The 17,341-nt window shown below is 42.9% G+C and overlaps 3 protein-coding genes across 3 annotated transcripts; all 3 read right to left on the bottom strand.

Moving 5' to 3' along the window:
- Nucleotides 1–1,678: 1,678 nt before the first annotated feature.
- On the bottom strand, nt 1,679–4,512 carry LOC129456179 (zinc finger protein 135-like). The gene is made up of 2 exons (XM_055221209.1): nt 4,338–4,512; nt 1,679–3,450 (listed from the first exon to the last, which is right to left on the bottom strand). Exons 1-2 carry the CDS (start codon nt 4,510–4,512, stop codon nt 2,117–2,119), a joined length of 1,509 nt encoding a protein of 502 aa, XP_055077184.1. The 3' UTR covers nt 1,679–2,116.
- Nucleotides 4,513–5,713: 1,201 nt separating this feature from the next.
- On the bottom strand, nt 5,714–9,710 carry LOC117370428 (gastrula zinc finger protein XlCGF52.1-like). Its single transcript, XM_033965881.2, has 2 exons — nt 9,486–9,710; nt 5,714–8,479 (listed from the first exon to the last, which is right to left on the bottom strand). The coding sequence occupies exons 1-2, from the start codon at nt 9,622–9,624 to the stop codon at nt 7,281–7,283; spliced, it is 1,338 nt and encodes a 445-aa protein (XP_033821772.1). The 5' UTR covers nt 9,625–9,710; the 3' UTR covers nt 5,714–7,280.
- Nucleotides 9,711–13,088: 3,378 nt separating this feature from the next.
- On the bottom strand, nt 13,089–15,934 carry LOC129456177 (zinc finger protein 316-like). Its single transcript, XM_055221205.1, has 2 exons — nt 15,717–15,934; nt 13,089–14,034 (listed from the first exon to the last, which is right to left on the bottom strand). Exons 1-2 carry the CDS (start codon nt 15,916–15,918, stop codon nt 13,097–13,099), a joined length of 1,140 nt encoding a protein of 379 aa, XP_055077180.1. The 5' UTR covers nt 15,919–15,934; the 3' UTR covers nt 13,089–13,096.
- Between the last annotated feature and the right edge of the window lie 1,407 nt (nt 15,935–17,341).

Raw genomic sequence — 17,341 nt, 5'->3', positions numbered from 1 at the left:
TTAATGTTTTTAAAACAGAAAAAATCAGGTCCGGCGTCTTTAAACTCCAGGAAAATACAGGAGAGATTTGACTTTTACGATTATTGTGACAAGAAACATCACAATTCCACGTTTAGTCCTGAATCTGTGGCATTTTTAAAAAATTGTCTGAAAAGTCGAGAAAAAAATACACAATGTAAGAGTTTGTGTTGAGGAGCCTGAGGTCAGTCTGAGCTCATGGTCCTGTTCAAGAGATTTTACACAAAAAGGTGAAAAACTGTTGGCTAATGCTAATGCTAATGCTAATGTGAGCTAGCATGTGACTGTAGTGCTCTTTGAGAGGGACTTGTTTCACTTCAGACAGAGCAGTGCCTACAGTTAGCATCACACCCCAGAGGAATGTTGATGACGTCAGCTGCAAAGTGTCAATAGTTCCTTGTGTGGAGGTGAATGGCACGTGCACAGTGACGCGGGCACGTGCACAGTGACGCGGGCACGTGCGCAGTGACGTGGGGTCGTAGTTTGTTTCTTACTTCAGACTTAAAGTTTAAAAAAATGAGACTTAGGGGTTTTTTTTAGCCTTTTGTGTCACGCGGGCTCCTAAAACAACAAAATACATAAATAAATACAGAAAAATAAATAAATAAAATGATCCTCACCCTGTGTCCTGTGGAGCCGGAGCTGTGGGCTGAGAGCCGAGTCCAGGAGCCGCTGTTTCCTCTGGTTCTCCTCTTTGGAGCGGCTCAGTTCCTCCTCATACTCCGCTATTGTTCTTTCAAACAGCGCACAGATCTCGTGCGCAGCCGCAGTCAGCCGCTCTGTCACCTGCGCTCTCAGTCTGCGCCTCTTTTCACACATTTGCACATTTTATTAAGAAAAAGAAGCTAAAACTGTAAAATCACATTGTACAGATGAAACATTTAGGTTGAAAAGTTCTGATTCTGCAGGAAATATTTTGTTATAGTTTGGAGTCTTCACTTGTTCTGAGGTTTTTCTGTCCCTCGTTCCTCGTTGTTCTGATCCAGAGTGAACAGAAACACAAATACAATAAACATTTTGAAATACATGTATCTTTTATGCACATTTTAATTTAAAACAAAACTGAACTTTAATGTTGATGAAACATTTGTCACAGACGAGACACAAACATGTCTTTTCTTTTTTCTTTTCCTTAGATTTTTACTTTTACATTTGTACTGAACTTTAACCCCAGTGTTCTGGTGTTAGTCACAAACTGGGCACATGAAAGGTTTTTCTCAAACAGAGCAAACACAGCAGCTCATCTAACAGCTGCATGGTTAGTCTCCTGTGTGAGAGTGCAGTGTTTTACTGAGTAGCTGTAAGGTCTTTTCCCCAGTCACTTCTGGTGCATTCTCAGATTTCACACTGAAGTTAAACTGAATGTGACGCCACAGATGGAAAGTTTAACACAGCAGAGACACTGAACCTGTTCTGTGATGTATCTTGGGTGAAAAATAGAGTCACTCCGACGCTCTGAGGCGTTTGACCCGTTCAGACGCCTGGAGCTTTAAATCTTTTTAGAGAAAGAAGCAGAGCACAGTTTAGACGTGACATAAAGCACAAACTTTTAAAGGTCATATCACACTACTCTCTGATCATTGTCACCTCCTCAAAAACAGACCTGGAGTCATGTTTTGTTTCATTCTCACATGTTTAACACACAAACTCTGCAGATTTAAACACTCTGTTCCACCTTGTGATGTCATCATGTGGTGATACAGGAAGTGCTCCACTGTGTTTTTAAACTCCACCTTCACTAGAATCATCTGGATCATTTCAGTCCTGGAGTTGTCTCTTATCTCGACTGAACTAAAGGTAAAAGGAGGAGTTCACATGAAAACTACCACTTGATGACATCACAAGGTGGAACAGAGCGTTTTGAGGTTTGCAGATGTAACAGACTAATAATAAAGTGTGACTCAAACATGTGTGAATGAAACAAAACACAACTCCAGGTCTGTGTTTGAGGAGGAAACATCATTAGAACATGACTTAAAGCTACAGGAGTCAGTTTAGTGTGATACACGACCTTTAAACTTTAGACAAGATGAACTTTGTGAATCTGACCAGACATTTGTTTATGAGCTTAAACAGCTGTAAGGTTTCAGGAGGTGTTTCACATGTTTCTGTCCTCCAGCTCCTCCTGGCACATGTCCATCTGGAGCAGACCGGAGTTTGGTGAATAAACCAGAGTCTGAGCTGAACTGCTGCAGGGTGCAGCTCGGTGCGTTTTCATGTGGATTTTAAGAGTGAACGACCGAGCAAAAGTTTTCCCACAGACTGAACAGCTGTAAGGTCTCTCCCCGGTGTGAATTCTCATGTGTTCAGTCAGATGGTGCTGTTGGGTGAATCTGTTATTGCAAACTGAACAGCTGTAAGGTTTCTCACCTGTGTGTGTCCTGTTGTGTTGCGTGAGTGAGGATAATTGTGAAAATGTTCTTCCACACACAGAACAGCAGTAGAGTTTTGCTTCTCTGTGTGTGGATGCGTTCACACTCGCATGTCCCAGTCCTCCCGGGGCAGAGGCGTTGGTCTCTGGCACCGCCTCAGCCTCTCTCTGAGCAGCCAAACTTGCACGACGTGCAGACAAACGCTCTCCTGCGTCCTGGACGGTTTTGTGCTGTCTGTGATGAATTTTAAGAGTGAACGATCGAGCAAATGTTTTCCCACAAACTGAACAGCTGTAAGGTCTCTCCCCGGTGTGGGTTCTCATGTGTTCTGTGAGATGGTGATGCTGGGTGAACCTGTTGTTGCAGACTGAACAGCTGTAAGGTTTCTCCCCTGTGTGTGTGCGGTAGTGCTGTGTGAGAGAGGAGAGCTGGGGGAAGGCTCTTGTACACACGGAGCAGCGGTACAGGTTTCCCTCACGGTGCATTCGTGCGTGAGCCTTCAGAGAACACTTCCGTACAAACGAGCTCCGACAGATGGGACACCTGTAGCTCTTCTCTCCAGTGTGAACTCTAGTGTGGATCTCCAAGTTATGTTTAGTCGTGAATCCTTTTTGGCAAAATGGGCATTCGAGTGTCTCTCCTCCTCCTCCTCTTTCTCCTCTTTTCCTCTGTCCTTGGTCGTAGTGTTCTCTGTGGTCAGCCTCTGTCTCCATGTGTGCAGTTGAAGTGCTGGCTGGAGGCTCTTCATCACAGTCAGTGTCTGAAGAGTTGTGAGTTTGTAGGTGAGTGTGTGAGTGGACCTGTCCATGTGTGTGTGCTGTGCTGATGTGTGCTCGTGCTCCTCCACAGAGCTCTCCCTGTGCTTCCTCTCTGGGCTCAGTTTGTCCTTGTTGAAGCAGTGAGGACTGTTCTTCACTCTTCACACACACAGCAGTGAACTCTGGGAGCGCCTCTTGTTCCTGTTTGAGGCTCTGTTCCTCTGCTTCCTCTTTAATCTGTGGAGTCTCTGGGGTTTCCTCGTTGATTCTGGACTCTGGGCTGAACCAGTGGGTCTGGACACCTGCAGGAGACAATAATCAATCACAATGTCAGTAGGGCTCCAGACTCTAATGGGAGCAGGATTTAAAGGGCCCACATTACACTGTTCTCTGATCTGTTCTAACGTTGTTTCCTCATCACAAATAGACCTGGAGTTGTGTTTTGTTTCATTCTCACAAGTTTAACACACAAACAAACTACTGCATCATGACATCACAAGGTGGAACGTCGCATTTTGACATTTGTAGATGTTACAGACTAATAATAAAGTGACTCAAACATGTGTGAATGTGTGAGTGGTTCCTCGGTGTAAAGTGCTTTGAGTGAGAACATGAACAGTCTGAGGAGCACATGAACAGTCTGAGGAGCACATGAACAGTCTGAGGAGCTGATGAACAGTCTGAGGAGCTAATGAACAGTCTGAGGAGCTAATGAACAGTCCGAGGAGAACATGAACAGTCTGAGGAGCTAATGAACAGTCTGAGGAGCTGATGAACAGTCTGAGAAGCTAATGAACAGTCTGAGGAGCACATGAACAGTCTGAGGAGCACATGAACAGTCTGAGGAGCTAATGAACAGTCTGAGAAGCTAATGAACAGTCTGAGGAGCAAATGAACAATCTGAGGAGAACATGAACAGTCTGAGGAGAACATGAACAGTCTGAGGAGCTAATGAACAGTCTGAGGAGCTAATGAACAGTCTGAGGAGAACATGAACAGTCTGAGGAGAACATGAACAGTCTGAGGAGAACATGAACAGTCTGAGGAGCACATGAACAGTCTGAGGAGAACATGAGCAGTCTGAGGAGAACATGAACAGTCTGAGGAGAACATGAACAGTCTGAGGAGCACATGAACAGTCTGAGGAGAACATGAACAGTCTGTGTAGGACGGAAGAGCCGGGACCCACCTGCTCTGTCTCCAAACGAGTCCAGGAGCCGCTGTTTCCTCTGGTTCTCCTCTTTGGAGCGGCTCAGTTCCTCCTCATACTCCGCTATTGTTCTTTCAAACAGCGCACAGATCTCGTGCGCAGCCGCAGTCAGCCGCTCTGTCACCTGCGCTCTCAGTCTGCGGATTTGAGACATTTTTATAAAGAGAACTGTGCTGCTCGTTATTCCCTAATTTGAGTCAAAATTCGATCTGCGCATGCCCAGATGATTCCGCACAAACACTACGGCAACACATGCACGGACAAACTACATGTAATACGCTATCGGTTTTTATTTTTCTTTAAATCTTTTATTTTCATTTCCCTCTGAGCGCATGGTTGGTGTTAACGGCGCATTTAACTGATAAAAAAATCCACAGAGTTCAGAGAAACACCGAGGTTCTGGTTCGAGGCTCATGTTTTGTGATTAGATCGATGTGGGATTTTACGAGTGTTTTTATAAAAATAAACTTTATGAAACTTTCTGTGCGAACTCTATTTAACTTAAATAAATGACGAAATAAAGTTTCAACTGACATATATAATTTTAACTGTTTCTGTTGAGTAAAATAAAAAATAAAAAAGTCAAGCTAACGACTAGCATGATCGAGGCAGTATCGTGAATGAAACTGCTTTAGCATTAGCATTAGCATTAGCATTAGCATTAGCTCTGAGTCTCCACTGGATGTGTTTGATGAGTTTTAGTTCAGTTTTATTTATTTATTTTTATTTAATTTATTTGATTGTATTTTTGCTTTATTTATGTACTTAGATTTATTTATTTCGTTTATTTTATTTAGTTTGATTCATTTATTTCTTTTTATTTATTTTAACTTGATAAAAATACAGAATATGACACTTTATAGAGCAGAATGTGGAGGTTAATAAAACTCCCAGGGGCTTAAAATGTGATAACCTCCATAGAAAAACAGGACAAAATTGATATTTGCAGCTGAAAAAATGCATCAAAACAAACAGTGACACATCAGGTTTAAAAGGAAACGCCACATGGAAAAGTGCAGTGATTCAGACTTTTGTATTTTTTCGATACCAATACTCGATACTGATGCTAAAATATCAAAATGACTTTACCACCAAAGAAAAGGCCTGTGATTGATTCCACAATAAAAATGTATCACGAAAACAAATCAACAGAGACTTCTTCAGTTTGACCCGAGGCCTCGTGTCCTGAGACTGAAATAATCTGTGATTTTTTGAGTCTTTTTCAAACAAACCCGACTCGGCCTTAGACACAAACCTCTGGACGTGTTTTTACAGCGTCTTCTCTGGAGGAACAAACACATTTAAGCCGGAATAAGACATTTGACCAAACAAAAAGAGATGATAGCACTTTTTTTCCTATTGATTAATCACTTTATTTGATTCAAGTCTGTTCAAAAACAGCTTCAGTTTTCATTTTGTAAATATAAATGACACTTTTAATCAGAGTTTATGTTACAAACACAGTGACATTTGTTCCTCCAGCGTCGCCGTCTGCTCCAAACCTCCTGGCTGTTGACGTCTGGATTAAAAACATCCAAACTGATCACAATAGAAATCACAGACTCTTGATGTGGATTCAAATTCGATTCGTTGCTCAGCCTTAAAAACGTTACACTTCAGAATGTGTTACCATGACAACAATCTAAAAAAACACATTTTAGATCCAAATGCTGATTAAAAAAAAAAAGTATTTCTGTCATATTTCTGATCTCCACTGAGACAAATAAAATGGAACTTCAGACAGAGCAGTGCCTACAGTTAGCATCACACCTCCAGACAATGTTGATGACGTCAGCTGCGAAGTGAAAAACCCCCTGTGCTCCAAACCTGCGCCCAATCAAAACCCAGTGTGAGATTAAATGTTTAGGTCTGAATGTGCGAGTCTGTCGTCACGAGTCGGACAGTGGGTGGCGCCGTTTACTCAAAATAACGGCGAAATTAGTTCCACTTTAACCAAAGACGAAATGTTCACACGTTTTGACACTGAAACTCTTCTGATATGAGACGACCTACTGACCCTGAGATCTGTGTCGTGAGGGAACAGCTGCATGGTGCCACTGTAAAGAGTCTTGGATTTACAGTAAAAAGTTCTGTATGAAACTCCGCAAAGGTGAAAGTGTGAATATAATGAGAACTTTTAACCCGAGCACATGAACTCTGAGCCCACACAAACCCACACAAACAGACCTGGAGATGTGTTTTGTTTCATTCACACAAGTTTAACCCTTTAAGGACTGAGCACATTATGGACCATTATATCTCGCCTTGACATTTTTTCTTTTTTTAACCATAAAAATCATGTTAAAGGAAGTATCAGCCTGTACTTTTGCCTTTATTTCGCACAACTACCTCTATTTTACATATCCATTCTTATTTTTTCTTAGATGCATCAAATAACTGACTGGAAGAATCTTGGCGGCTCCTGTGCTCTGATTGGTCGTCTTCGAGGGCGACGTGAGAATTTACATGAAGCACAATTGGTTGTGGAGTTTACGGTAATGGAAAGGCCGCAACCGCGAGTCTATTTGTGGCGATAGCATCCAACGCTATAGGGCTAAAACACAAATATGGCATATTTAGTTCTTCTCTCAAACTGAAAACACTCTGTTCCACCTTGTGATGTCATCATGTGGTGATACAGGAAGTGCTCCACTGTGTTTTTAAACTCCACACACCTTCATTTATAGAATCATTTCAGTCCTGGAACTGCCAATCTCCACTGAACTAAAGGTAAAAGGAGCTCTTAACTTGAAAACTACCACTTGATGACATCACAAGGTGGAACAGAGCATTTTGAGCTTTGGAGATGTTACAGACTAATAATAAAGTGTGACTCAAACATGTGTGAATGAAACAAAACACAACTCCAGGTCTGTTTTTGAGGAGGAAACAGCATTAGTACATAGATTAAAACTACAAGAATCAGTTTTTGTCTGAACTGCCGAAAGGTTTTTCTCTGGAATGAATTCTCTCGTGTTTCTTCAGGGCAGATCCATCTAGAAACGCTTTCTCACAGACTGAACAGCTGAAAGGTCTCTCGCCAGTGTGAACTCGAGTGTGCACTTCGAGACTTAACTTATAGGCAAAGGTTTTGTTACAAATCAAACAGCTGTAAGGTTTCTCCCCTGTGTGAATCATCATATGTTTGTCCAGGGTACATTTACTTCTAAACATTTTCTCGCAGTTTGAACAGCTGTAAGGTTTGTCCCCTGTGTGAATTCTAATGTGCACACCAAGAGCAGACTTATAGGTGAATGACTTCTGGCAGAACGGACAGCCGAAAGGTCTCTCTCCCGAGTGTATTATCACATGTTTATCTAAAGTCGCTTGTTGAGCAAATGTTCTCTTACAAACTGAACAGCTGTAAGGTTTCTCTCCTGTGTGGGTCCTCATGTGTCTCCTGAGGGTTGAGCTCTCTGTAAACATCTTCTCACAGTACGAACAGCTGTAAGGTCTCTCCCCTGTGTGAGTGTTAATGTGCTCATTCAGACACGAGTTTCGAGAAAATACTTTGTCACAGTAGGGACAACTGTAAGGTTTTTCTCCTGTGTGGGTTCTGATGTGTTTATTGAGATTCCCCTTTTGGGCAAATGTTTTGTCACAATAAGAACAGCTGTAAGGTTTCTCTCCTGTGTGAGTTCTGATGTGTACTTCTAGGTTAAGTCTAGTCGTAAATGCTTTCTTGCAAATAGAGCACTCGTGTTTCCTCTCCCTAGAGTTGTGAGCAGTTGGACTTGTGTCTCGTCTCTGTCCTTGGTCGTAGTGTTCTCTGTGGTCAGCCTCTGTCTCCATGTGTGCAGTTGAAGTGCTGGCTGGAGGCTCTTCATCACAGTCAGTGTCTGAAGAGTTGTGAGTTTGTAGGTGAGTGTGTGAGTGGACCTGTCCATGTGTGTGTGCTGTGCTGATGTGTGCTCGTGCTCCTCCACAGAGCTCTCCCTGTGCTTCCTCTCTGGGCTCAGTTTGTCCTTGTTGAAGCAGTGAGGACTGTTCTTCACTCTTCACACACACAGCAGTGAACTCTGGGAGCGCCTCTTGTTCCTCTGGTTCCTCTTTAATCTGTGGAGTCTCTGGGGTTTCCTCCTTCACCCTGGGCTCAGATCTGGACTGGTCCATCTGAACACCTGCAGGAGAGGAAGTGAAAATGGTAATAGTAGATAATAATAATAATAGACTTTATGCTTCAGCTGTGGTGAGGAGCAGGTTCCACAGATGTAACAGTCTGGACTTTGAGTGGTTTGTTCATAACCTTCATTCATAATTAGTTTTCTTTCCAGAGATTATAATTTGTGACAGATTAATTGGATTAATTGAGAAGTAAACGTCTTGATACTCTGCAGTGACCTCATGCTGGGGGTGTTCTACATGCATTTCTGTGGTGGAATGTTCATCAGAGGATTCCCACATTAGCAAAAACTACTGCAAACTACCAGAAGATCATCTGAAAATCAAGAAAAAAAACACAAAAGTGATTTAAACAGCACGGCCTGTGGTCAGTCCGAGCTCGTGGTCGTGTTCAGGAGTTTGATTTAAGATTTGATAAAAGCTCCAACATGTAGTGAAGTGATTTCATGTGAGTCTCTGCTACAGATAAAGACGGACAGAGGAGAGGAGGAGGAGGAAGGGGAGGGAGAGGAGGAAGAGGAGGAGGAGGAAGAGGAGGAGGGAGAGGAGGAGGAGGAAGAGGAGGAGTTAGCCCATTGTACAAACAGCCTTCGTTTACAAATGTGATATGAAATAAGAAATGATTTACGTTTTTATCTCACAGATTTTTCATTTCAGTCCGTCCTGTTCTTCATCGTGTTCTAGTCGTTTCTTCTCATTGAGCCAATAATATTCAACACAGACGAGGGCAGAGGGCAGACCTCAGACCTACAGGCTCCTGTCCCCCTGAGGTCTGTCCCCCTGAGGTCTGCCCCCCTGAGGTCTCCCCCCCCTGAGGTCTGCCCCCCTGAGGTCTGTCCCCCTGAGTCTTGTCCCCTGAGGTCTGTCCCCCTGAGTCTTGTCCCCTGAGGTCTGTCCCCCTGAGTCTTGTCCCCCTGAGTCTTGTCCCCTGAGGTCTGTCCCCCTGAGTCTTGTCCCCTGAGGTCCCCTGAGGCCTGAGCTCCGGCTGGAGCAGAGGACCGGTACCTTGTGTCCCGTGGAGCCGGGCCTGTGCGCTCAGAGGCGGGTCGAGGAGGCGCTGGAGCCGCTGGTCCTGGTCCTCCTCTTCTTCTTCCTCTTCTTCTTCTTCTTTCACAGAAACGCTCAGCGTTTGTCTTTTAAACATTCTGTAAACTGGTTTAATGCGGTTGTAGCTTTAGCTCGGAGCTAACCACCGCACGCGCCCTGTCTCTGCAGCGACACTTCCGCATTAGACCACGCCCACATCCAGATAAAACACAAAAGTCCAAAGATCAAAAACAAAGTCAAGATAAGATAAAGTCATAAAGAGTAACTGATTAACTACTAACCACGAATACACGGACAAGAATCAGACAGGAATCATGTAAGAATCATACAAGAATCATAAAAGAATCATAGAAGAATCGTACAAGAATCATATAAGACTCAGACAAGAGGCCAAAGCTCCATTACATTTATTTGAGAAACCTTTTTAAAGAAATTGTACTTTTCAGAGTACTTTTCTAGCAGCATACTTTTACTCCTACTCGAGTAATCTGTAGTACAGAGTGACAGTACTCTTACTCGAGTAAATGTGGTTCCTCTTCCTCTGAGTCTGACTTTATGTAACTTTATGAAATGATCTGAACATTTGTGTTTGTGATTCAGTTTGTTTAATTGTTGTGTCTCTTTAAAAACACATTTTGTGCTTTATTTTATGTTTATTTCACATTCACTTTCTCTTTAAACGTTAAATCAGATGTCACATTTACTCTTTAAGTGACTCTTACTCGAGTAGTACTTTTACCAAATACTTTTTTCCTCTTACTTGAGTAACTTCTTGGACCTCTGCTGTACTGTACTGCTTGTACTTGTACTCGAGTAATATTTTGAAGTAATGTTATTACTTGAGTACAATATTTGGCTCCTCTCACCTCTGAGGAGAAAAGTAAAGAAACAAACTCTGTCCAAAAACATTTACATGAGAAACAGACGAAGAGCAAACAGACGAGTCCAGACAACAGCGCCATCTGGTGGCTCACACTTTAATGCAGTAAAACACAGAGAGCGTACTCAAATACTCAGAGTACTCACAAATACTCAGGTTACTGCAGTATTTTCCTCCTGTAATTCTGTATGAAACGACTCAGAGAATTTACAGATTGTAGAAATTCTATAAAACAAATATTAAAGATCCAAAATCTGACTAAAGTTTATACTTTTATTTAAAAATGAGGTTTTCTGAAAAATTGACTTTTGGAGCTTTCCCCCATGTTCTAACTCTGCTCCTTTAAAAAATGTCAGCAGAGGCTTTAGAGTCATCCGTGTATGTTTGAATAATCTAGTGATCTCTCCTGGACCATATTCAAACGCTCTTTACAGTTAGAGGTACGACTCTGTACGAGGCTCCGCCCACGACTCTACATCACCCACGCTCCACACGACAATCCTCCATAAATACACAAAAACATGACACAAAACTGTACAAACTGTGGACTACAACTTCACAAACCCGACGTGACGAGCAGCGAAACATCTTCACTCCTACAACGTTTTGTCTTCACTTTGTTTGTCCTGTCCTTTTTGTTTCTTTTTCTGCCTTTCCCAAGTTGAAGTGTAATTTTAGACCAGGTTTAGTTCTAATTAAGGTCTGATAAAACCCGGGTTTAGTTCTGGGGGATTCTCAGAGCGGCAAAAATCTAGCACCGTTACCATGGAAACAATTAAAACCTAAATATTACACCTCCTTTATGTGTGTTTTTGTTTCATATCTGTGTGATCTCTGTCCACATGAAACAAAATGAGCCAAAAGATGAATAAGTTTGTGGAACCAAATCTTTACAAACAATTCTATTTATCATAGTTTGGCTGTTTCATAATTAAAAACCAAAGACTGTGTAAAAACGTGGACTGAGTGAGTAAAACGTCACCCACGGCGTTCAGTCAAATGAAGCTCGTCGAGGCTAACAGTTATAGCGGCTAATTTGGAGCATTTAGTATCATAGCAACCAGAGAGCCAATCAGGAGCGAGGCTGTTGAAGGTAACGCCTCTTCCTGTTCACACCGCTGGTTTAACAGGTGCAGGTGCCTAGCAACGCTGTCAATCAAACCTGTTGCTAACGCTAACAGGAGCGACGTCGGGGAAAGAAGGACCTGATTTGTCTGTTATTAATGTTCAGATCTTGATTTACAGACACAATAGTGAAATAAAAACCCCAGGATCATGTAGAGGGTTAATACGAACATTTAAGACCAGAATGAGTCTGAAGCAGCAGAGACAGAGAGAGGACAGAGAGAGGAGAGAGGACAGAGAGAGGACAGAGAGGACAGAGAGAGGACAGAGAGAGGACAGAGAGAGGACAGAGAGAGGACAGAGGGGACAGAGAGAGGACGGAGAGAGGACGGAGAGAGGACAGAGAGAGGACAGAGAGAGGACAGAGAGGACAGAGGGGACAGAGAGAGGACAGAGGGGACAGAGAGAGGACGGAGAGAGGACAGAGAGAGGACGGAGAGAGGACGGAGAGAGGACAGAGAGAGGACAGAGAGAGGACAGAGAGGACAGAGGGGACAGAGGGGACAGAGAGAGGACAGAGGAGACAGAGAGAGGACGGAGAGAGGACAGAGAGAGGACAGAGAGAGGACGGAGAGAGGACGGAGAGAGGACAGAGAGAGGACAGAGAGAGGACAGAGAGAGGACAGAGAGAGGACAGAGAGAGGACAGAGAGAGGACGGAGAGAGGACGGAGAGAGGACGGAGAGAGGACAGAGAGAGGACAGAGAGAGGACAGAGAGAGGACAGAGAGAGGACAGAGAGGACACAGTTTTTCAATGTAAAGTGAATTGGAGCCAGAGTCGATGGAGCAGGAAGTGCACACATGATCACTTCCTGTTTGGAACGCGGTGGCTAGCGTGTTAGCTACGTCCATTTATATAAACAGTCTACGTTAAAAACACACTCTGAAAAACACATTATACTGGTTTGAAATGACCCACTCTAAGTCTAAACTAACAAACTGTGACTCTAAACAAAATAAACATAATAAACTTGACTAAAACTCTGTCGTCTTATTATAAACCTGTTTGTTAAAAACATCTCAGTCTTTAAAGGTCCAGTTTTACACTGAACTGACTCGTGAGATTGAAGTCATGTTCTAACGCTGTGACCTCCTCACACACAGACCTGGAGTTGTGTTTTTGTTTCATTCTCACATGTTTAACACAAACCTGCAGATTTAGGCTGAGCTCTTCTCTCAAACTGAAAACACTCTGTTCCACCTTGTGATGTCATCATGTGGTGATACAGGAAGTGCTCCACTGTGTTTTTAAACTCCACCTTCACTAGAATCATCTGGATCATTTCAGCCAATCTGGAATTGCTACTTATCTCGACTGAACTAAAGGTAAAAGGAGGAGTTAAACCAGTTGAAAACTACCACTTGATGACATCACCAGGTGGAACAGAGCGTTTTGAGCTCTGGAGATGTTACAGACTAATGATAAAGTGTGACTCAAACATGAAACAAAACACGACTCCAGGTCTGTTTTTGAGGAGAGAACAGCATCAGGACACGGATTTAAAGCTCACAGGGGTCAGTTTAGTGTGACATCTGACCTTTGACCCTGCGGTGGACACACACCTCAGCCCACCTGCTCCGGGTGCGTCTTCTCCATGTGCAGATTCAGAGACACTTTATGCATAAAAGACTTGAAGCAGATCGAACACCTGTAAGGCCGCTCTTTGGTGTGCGTCCTGATGTGCGTCTTCAGGTGAGCCTTCTGTGTGAAGCACTTCCCGCAGACTGGACAGCTGTAAGGTTTCTCCCCCGTGTGCACTCGAATGTGGATCTGTAAACTCTGATTGGTGGAGAATCTCTTTTCACAAAACACACACACGTGGACTTTAGCGCTGCCCAAATACAAAACGTTCTCCGAGGGGCATTTTGAGTTTAAAGCAGCTGGACTCGTGTCTTTTATTTGTCCCTCGGAGGCAGTGGCTCTGGTCTCTCCTCTTCCTCCTCGTTTTCCTCCTCCTGAGTTGTGTGCTGTTAGACTTGTGTCGTTTATCTGTCCCTCTCTGACAGCAGCTCTAGTCTCTCCTCCTCCTCCTCCACCTCCTCCTCCTCCTCCAGTCCGTGCCAGGGCCCCCTCCACATTTGCTCCACACGTGTATTTGCTGTACAGACCGGGGTTGTGTGCGGTTGGACTCGTGTCGTTCCTCTGGCTGTGGTCTCGGGCGTAGTCTTGGGTGTAGTCTCGGTCGTAGTCTTGGGTGTAGTGATCTCCGGGGGCCTCCGTCTCCATCTGTGCCGGAGGTTCCCAGAGCTTGGTCCAGACTTTGCTGCGGTCCATGGCCTGGAGTAGAAATGGTTCCTGTGTGAAGTCTGCGTCTGCTCCTCCGCTGTGCTCTCCCTGTGGCTCGTCTTTGAGCTCAGTTTGTGGAAGCTCCTCGTTCTTCACACTCACTGGTTGGACGAAGCACAGTTCCTCCGGTTCCTCCGGTTCCTCTTTAATCGCTGCAGATTCATGTTTCTGTTCATGTTGTGCCTCTTCTGGACTCTCTGCTTGAATCTTAACACCTGCAAAAAGTCGTCAGATTATTATTTCTGTTAAATCAGACCTATTCTTCAGACTGTTCTGTTCAAATCTTTATACATGTTCTAGTCGTTTCTTCTCGTTTCGGGCTCTGAAGTTGTATTTGGAGTGATTCATGTTTGAATAATCTTTAATCTCTTATTTTCAAGATGGCATTTTGTCGATCTGCCCCGTCTAACGTCCCCCGGTACAGACTAATGATCACACGCTTCTGATCAAACTTTCTCTGTCGATTTCTGTTCTGCTGAAGAACAGGTGCAGAGGGAATCGTTCTTTATTGTTCGTTACAATACAGTCGGATTAAAGCAGCGTCCAGCAAAATTCAGCGCCGAGTCTAACAAAGTGAGATTACTCCAGAGTTTTTATGGTCCTCCCTCAGTGGGAGGCACACGCTCCTGTTTTAAAAGGAGGAGACAGAGAAGAAACGTGGCCTTGACCAAAATGTCGCAGCTTTATCTCAGTCTCCTGTGATTATGATAAATGGAAACTGTTGAATGGGAAACAGAATGTTTTGTACCTTTGTAAGAAAAGCAAGAAATATTTAATATCTTTGTTTATTATGTATATAATGTCCAGCCGGAGGAAGCTGTGGGGACGACTTCAGCCCCAACATAATGTTCATCCAAACTCTCATCATAAAAACTGAAACTGTTATTTGAGTGAATGTTATGAGTCTGTGTTCTACTTTGCACTTTGTTGTATTTAGGCCTGTCACGAGAAAACATTCTGAAGCTCGATACGTTCTGAAGTTCGATACGTTCTGAAGTTCGATACGTTCTGAAGTTTGATACATTGCTGAAGTTCGATACGTTCTGAAGTTCGATACGTTCTGAAGTTCGATACATTCTGAAGTTCGATACGTTCTGAAGTTCGATACATTCTGAAGTTCGATACGTTCTGAAGTTCGATACATTCTGAAGTTCGATACATTCTGAAGTTCGATACATTGCTGAAATAAATATAAAGATGATAAAAAAGTTTTTCTTCATCCAAAGCTTCAGTCTGATGTGAAACGGTTAGATAAAAATGTTGTATCAGTGGAATAATTTCACTGCATTTTAATGAAATAAAAGCCATTCTCCGTCCTCACACTGGTATCGGTTCATATTGAATATCGATACTTAAAGGCTCAGTGCATCTCTAATAATCACTATGTCTGTTTACTGTTCAAAAAAGAAACATGGAAATATTTATTTTGGGCTCAATATTTATCATGAGAACATTTTATAACTTTATAACTTTGTTATAATGGAGAGATTTTTGTTGTTTTAATGACACTTTCCATTTAAAAACATATTTAAGAGTGAGAGAGTGTCTCAGTTTTATCGTTTATATTTCCTTAAAGATGCACCATGTCACTTTTTGGGTGTAGGGTTCGTTACCAGCTGGTCTCCATTGAGATATAATCTCTTTGCCAGGAATGTTCCACAGTTTGGCATTACACTGATCTTGTTTTGGTCAAAGTGTCCGTAGAAACACTCTCACCTGTTTGTCCTTATGGAGACAGACTAATGCCACACTGTGGAACAATAACATCTCCATGGAGACAAAGAAGGCGGCATTCTGTCCACCAGTAAAGTTCCGTCGTGAGCCTTTAAGCAGTGTATCGTGTTTCAGAGTGTGTTATCACGACAGGCTGAAACTTGTAACTTTATTTGTCCCAAACCTGCAGAGCGCGCGTGTGTGTGCGCGCAGAGAGCCGAGTCCAGGAGCCGCTGTTTCCTCTGGTTCTCCTCTTTGGAGCGGCTCAGTTCCTCCTCATACTCCGCTATTGTTCTTTCAAACAGCGCAAAGATCTCGTCCGCAGCCGCAGTCAGCCGCTCTGTCACCTGCGCTCTCAGTCTGCGCCTCTTCTCCCTCAGCTCCATGTTTCATAAATGTGCTGTTCGCGTTTAGCTCCGGATCATTGTAAACTTCCGCATTCTTTGTGGTGACGCAGGACGCTCTAAAGCCGCGGCACTTCCGGGGGCGGGGCTTCACGCTGTGCTGTGACCATGGCAACCTGCGTAAACGGTGTGGTTGACCTAGTTATTAAAACGCAGACTTTTAGACACAAGAAAAAGCGAATTTAGACATAAAATGAAAACAAAAACACACGTGGCTTTACTTTGACTTTTGTTGATGTATCAGTGGCGCAGTGGACGAATGTAAAAATAATAAAGTGCTGTATTTAATTACTTTTTGTACATTTGAGAGCAGTATCTGTACTTTCTACTCCACCACATTTTTGGACTGAAAAGTAAAAGTATTTTTTATTACAGTTTTGAGTTTATTTTTAACAGGTTTAGAATTTGAGAAAAACAAAAATATACCAATAAAAACAGATTTTTTTAAAAATCTATTGTTTCTGTTGAACAAAACTCAGCTCAAATCTTTATAAAAATCACCAAATATGAAGCTTTATAAGACTCAAAATATGTGCGAATTTTTTTTTTAACTAATTTTTAAGCAGGCACTTTAAAACTTTTACTTCAGTATTTTTTCATATGATACTTTCACCTTCACTTTTTTTTTTTCTTTTTTCCCTGTACTTTAACTTCACAAAATTACTTCCACCACTTTTCACAGTCAGGTTCAGATCAGGTTTAGGTTTTTTGGGACAGGTTTACAAACAGGGTCTTGGTCAAAGTGAGCTGTAATTTTTGGCCCAAAGTAAATTCTACATAAAGGTAACTGTATTTAACACATCACAAAAGTACTGTCAGTGTCTCTGGACTTTAATATCTGCTGTACTTACATGTCACTCTGTGGAGAGGCGCGCAGCAGTTTGGTTTGATTGACATGGAGCACTAAGCCCCGCCCCCGGGTGAGGGTAGAGCGTCTCGAGCTGATGGAGGTGGAGTCTGAACAGCTGAAAGTAGCAGCGCCCCCTAGTGACGCGGAGGCGACACGTGACTTCCCAATAATCTCCAAAGCCAATAGTTTGACCTGGTTTTTGTTCCATATCTGAGTAATTCCTGGTCCTATCCACATGAAACAAAAACTGTCACAAAGTTCAGTGTCTTCTCTGTCAGTTTAAATAAACAAAAGTCACAGGATTTTTTCACAATAGCTTCAGAAAGTGGAGCCATTATTCAACCGCAAAGACTTGAGTGTTGTCAGGTGAAAGGTCTGTAGATGGTTTGCATTATTGTCGGCAAATTATTTGAAGGCCCATATGACACTGCTCTCTAATCTGTGTTCTAATGTCGTTTCCTCGTCACACACAGACCTGGAGTTGTGTTTTGTTTCATTCTCACATGTTTAACACACAAACAAATCCACTGTGTTTTTAAACTCCACACACCTCCA

Source organism: Periophthalmus magnuspinnatus, chromosome 4 (genome assembly GCF_009829125.3).
Source record: "Periophthalmus magnuspinnatus isolate fPerMag1 chromosome 4, fPerMag1.2.pri, whole genome shotgun sequence".
In the NCBI taxonomy this organism is placed as follows: Eukaryota; Metazoa; Chordata; class Actinopteri; order Gobiiformes; family Gobiidae; genus Periophthalmus; species Periophthalmus magnuspinnatus.
Note: the sequence above shows the minus strand (reverse complement) of the source record. Positions and strands in the feature narration are given on the sequence as shown.

What these genes read in the sequence shown, in the direction of transcription:
- LOC129456179 (XM_055221209.1), bottom strand. Translation starts at nt 4,512, where the DNA reads ATGTCTCAAATCCGCAGACTGAGAGCGCAGGTGACAGAGCGGCTGACT. An exon ending in CTCGTTTGGAGACAGAGCAG is followed by an intron (nt 3,451 to 4,337) that starts GTGGGTCCCGGC and finishes TGTCTCCTGCAG; the next exon opens with GTGTCCAGACCCACTGGTTC.
- LOC117370428 (XM_033965881.2), bottom strand. Translation starts at nt 9,624, where the DNA reads ATGTTTAAAAGACAAACGCTGAGCGTTTCTGTGAAAGAAGAAGAAGAA. An exon ending in CCGGCTCCACGGGACACAAG is followed by an intron (nt 8,480 to 9,485) that starts GTACCGGTCCTC and finishes CCTCTCCTGCAG; the next exon opens with GTGTTCAGATGGACCAGTCC.
- LOC129456177 (XM_055221205.1), bottom strand. Translation starts at nt 15,918, where the DNA reads ATGGAGCTGAGGGAGAAGAGGCGCAGACTGAGAGCGCAGGTGACAGAG. An exon ending in CACACACGCGCGCTCTGCAG is followed by an intron (nt 14,035 to 15,716) that starts GTTTGGGACAAA and finishes GACTTTTTGCAG; the next exon opens with GTGTTAAGATTCAAGCAGAG.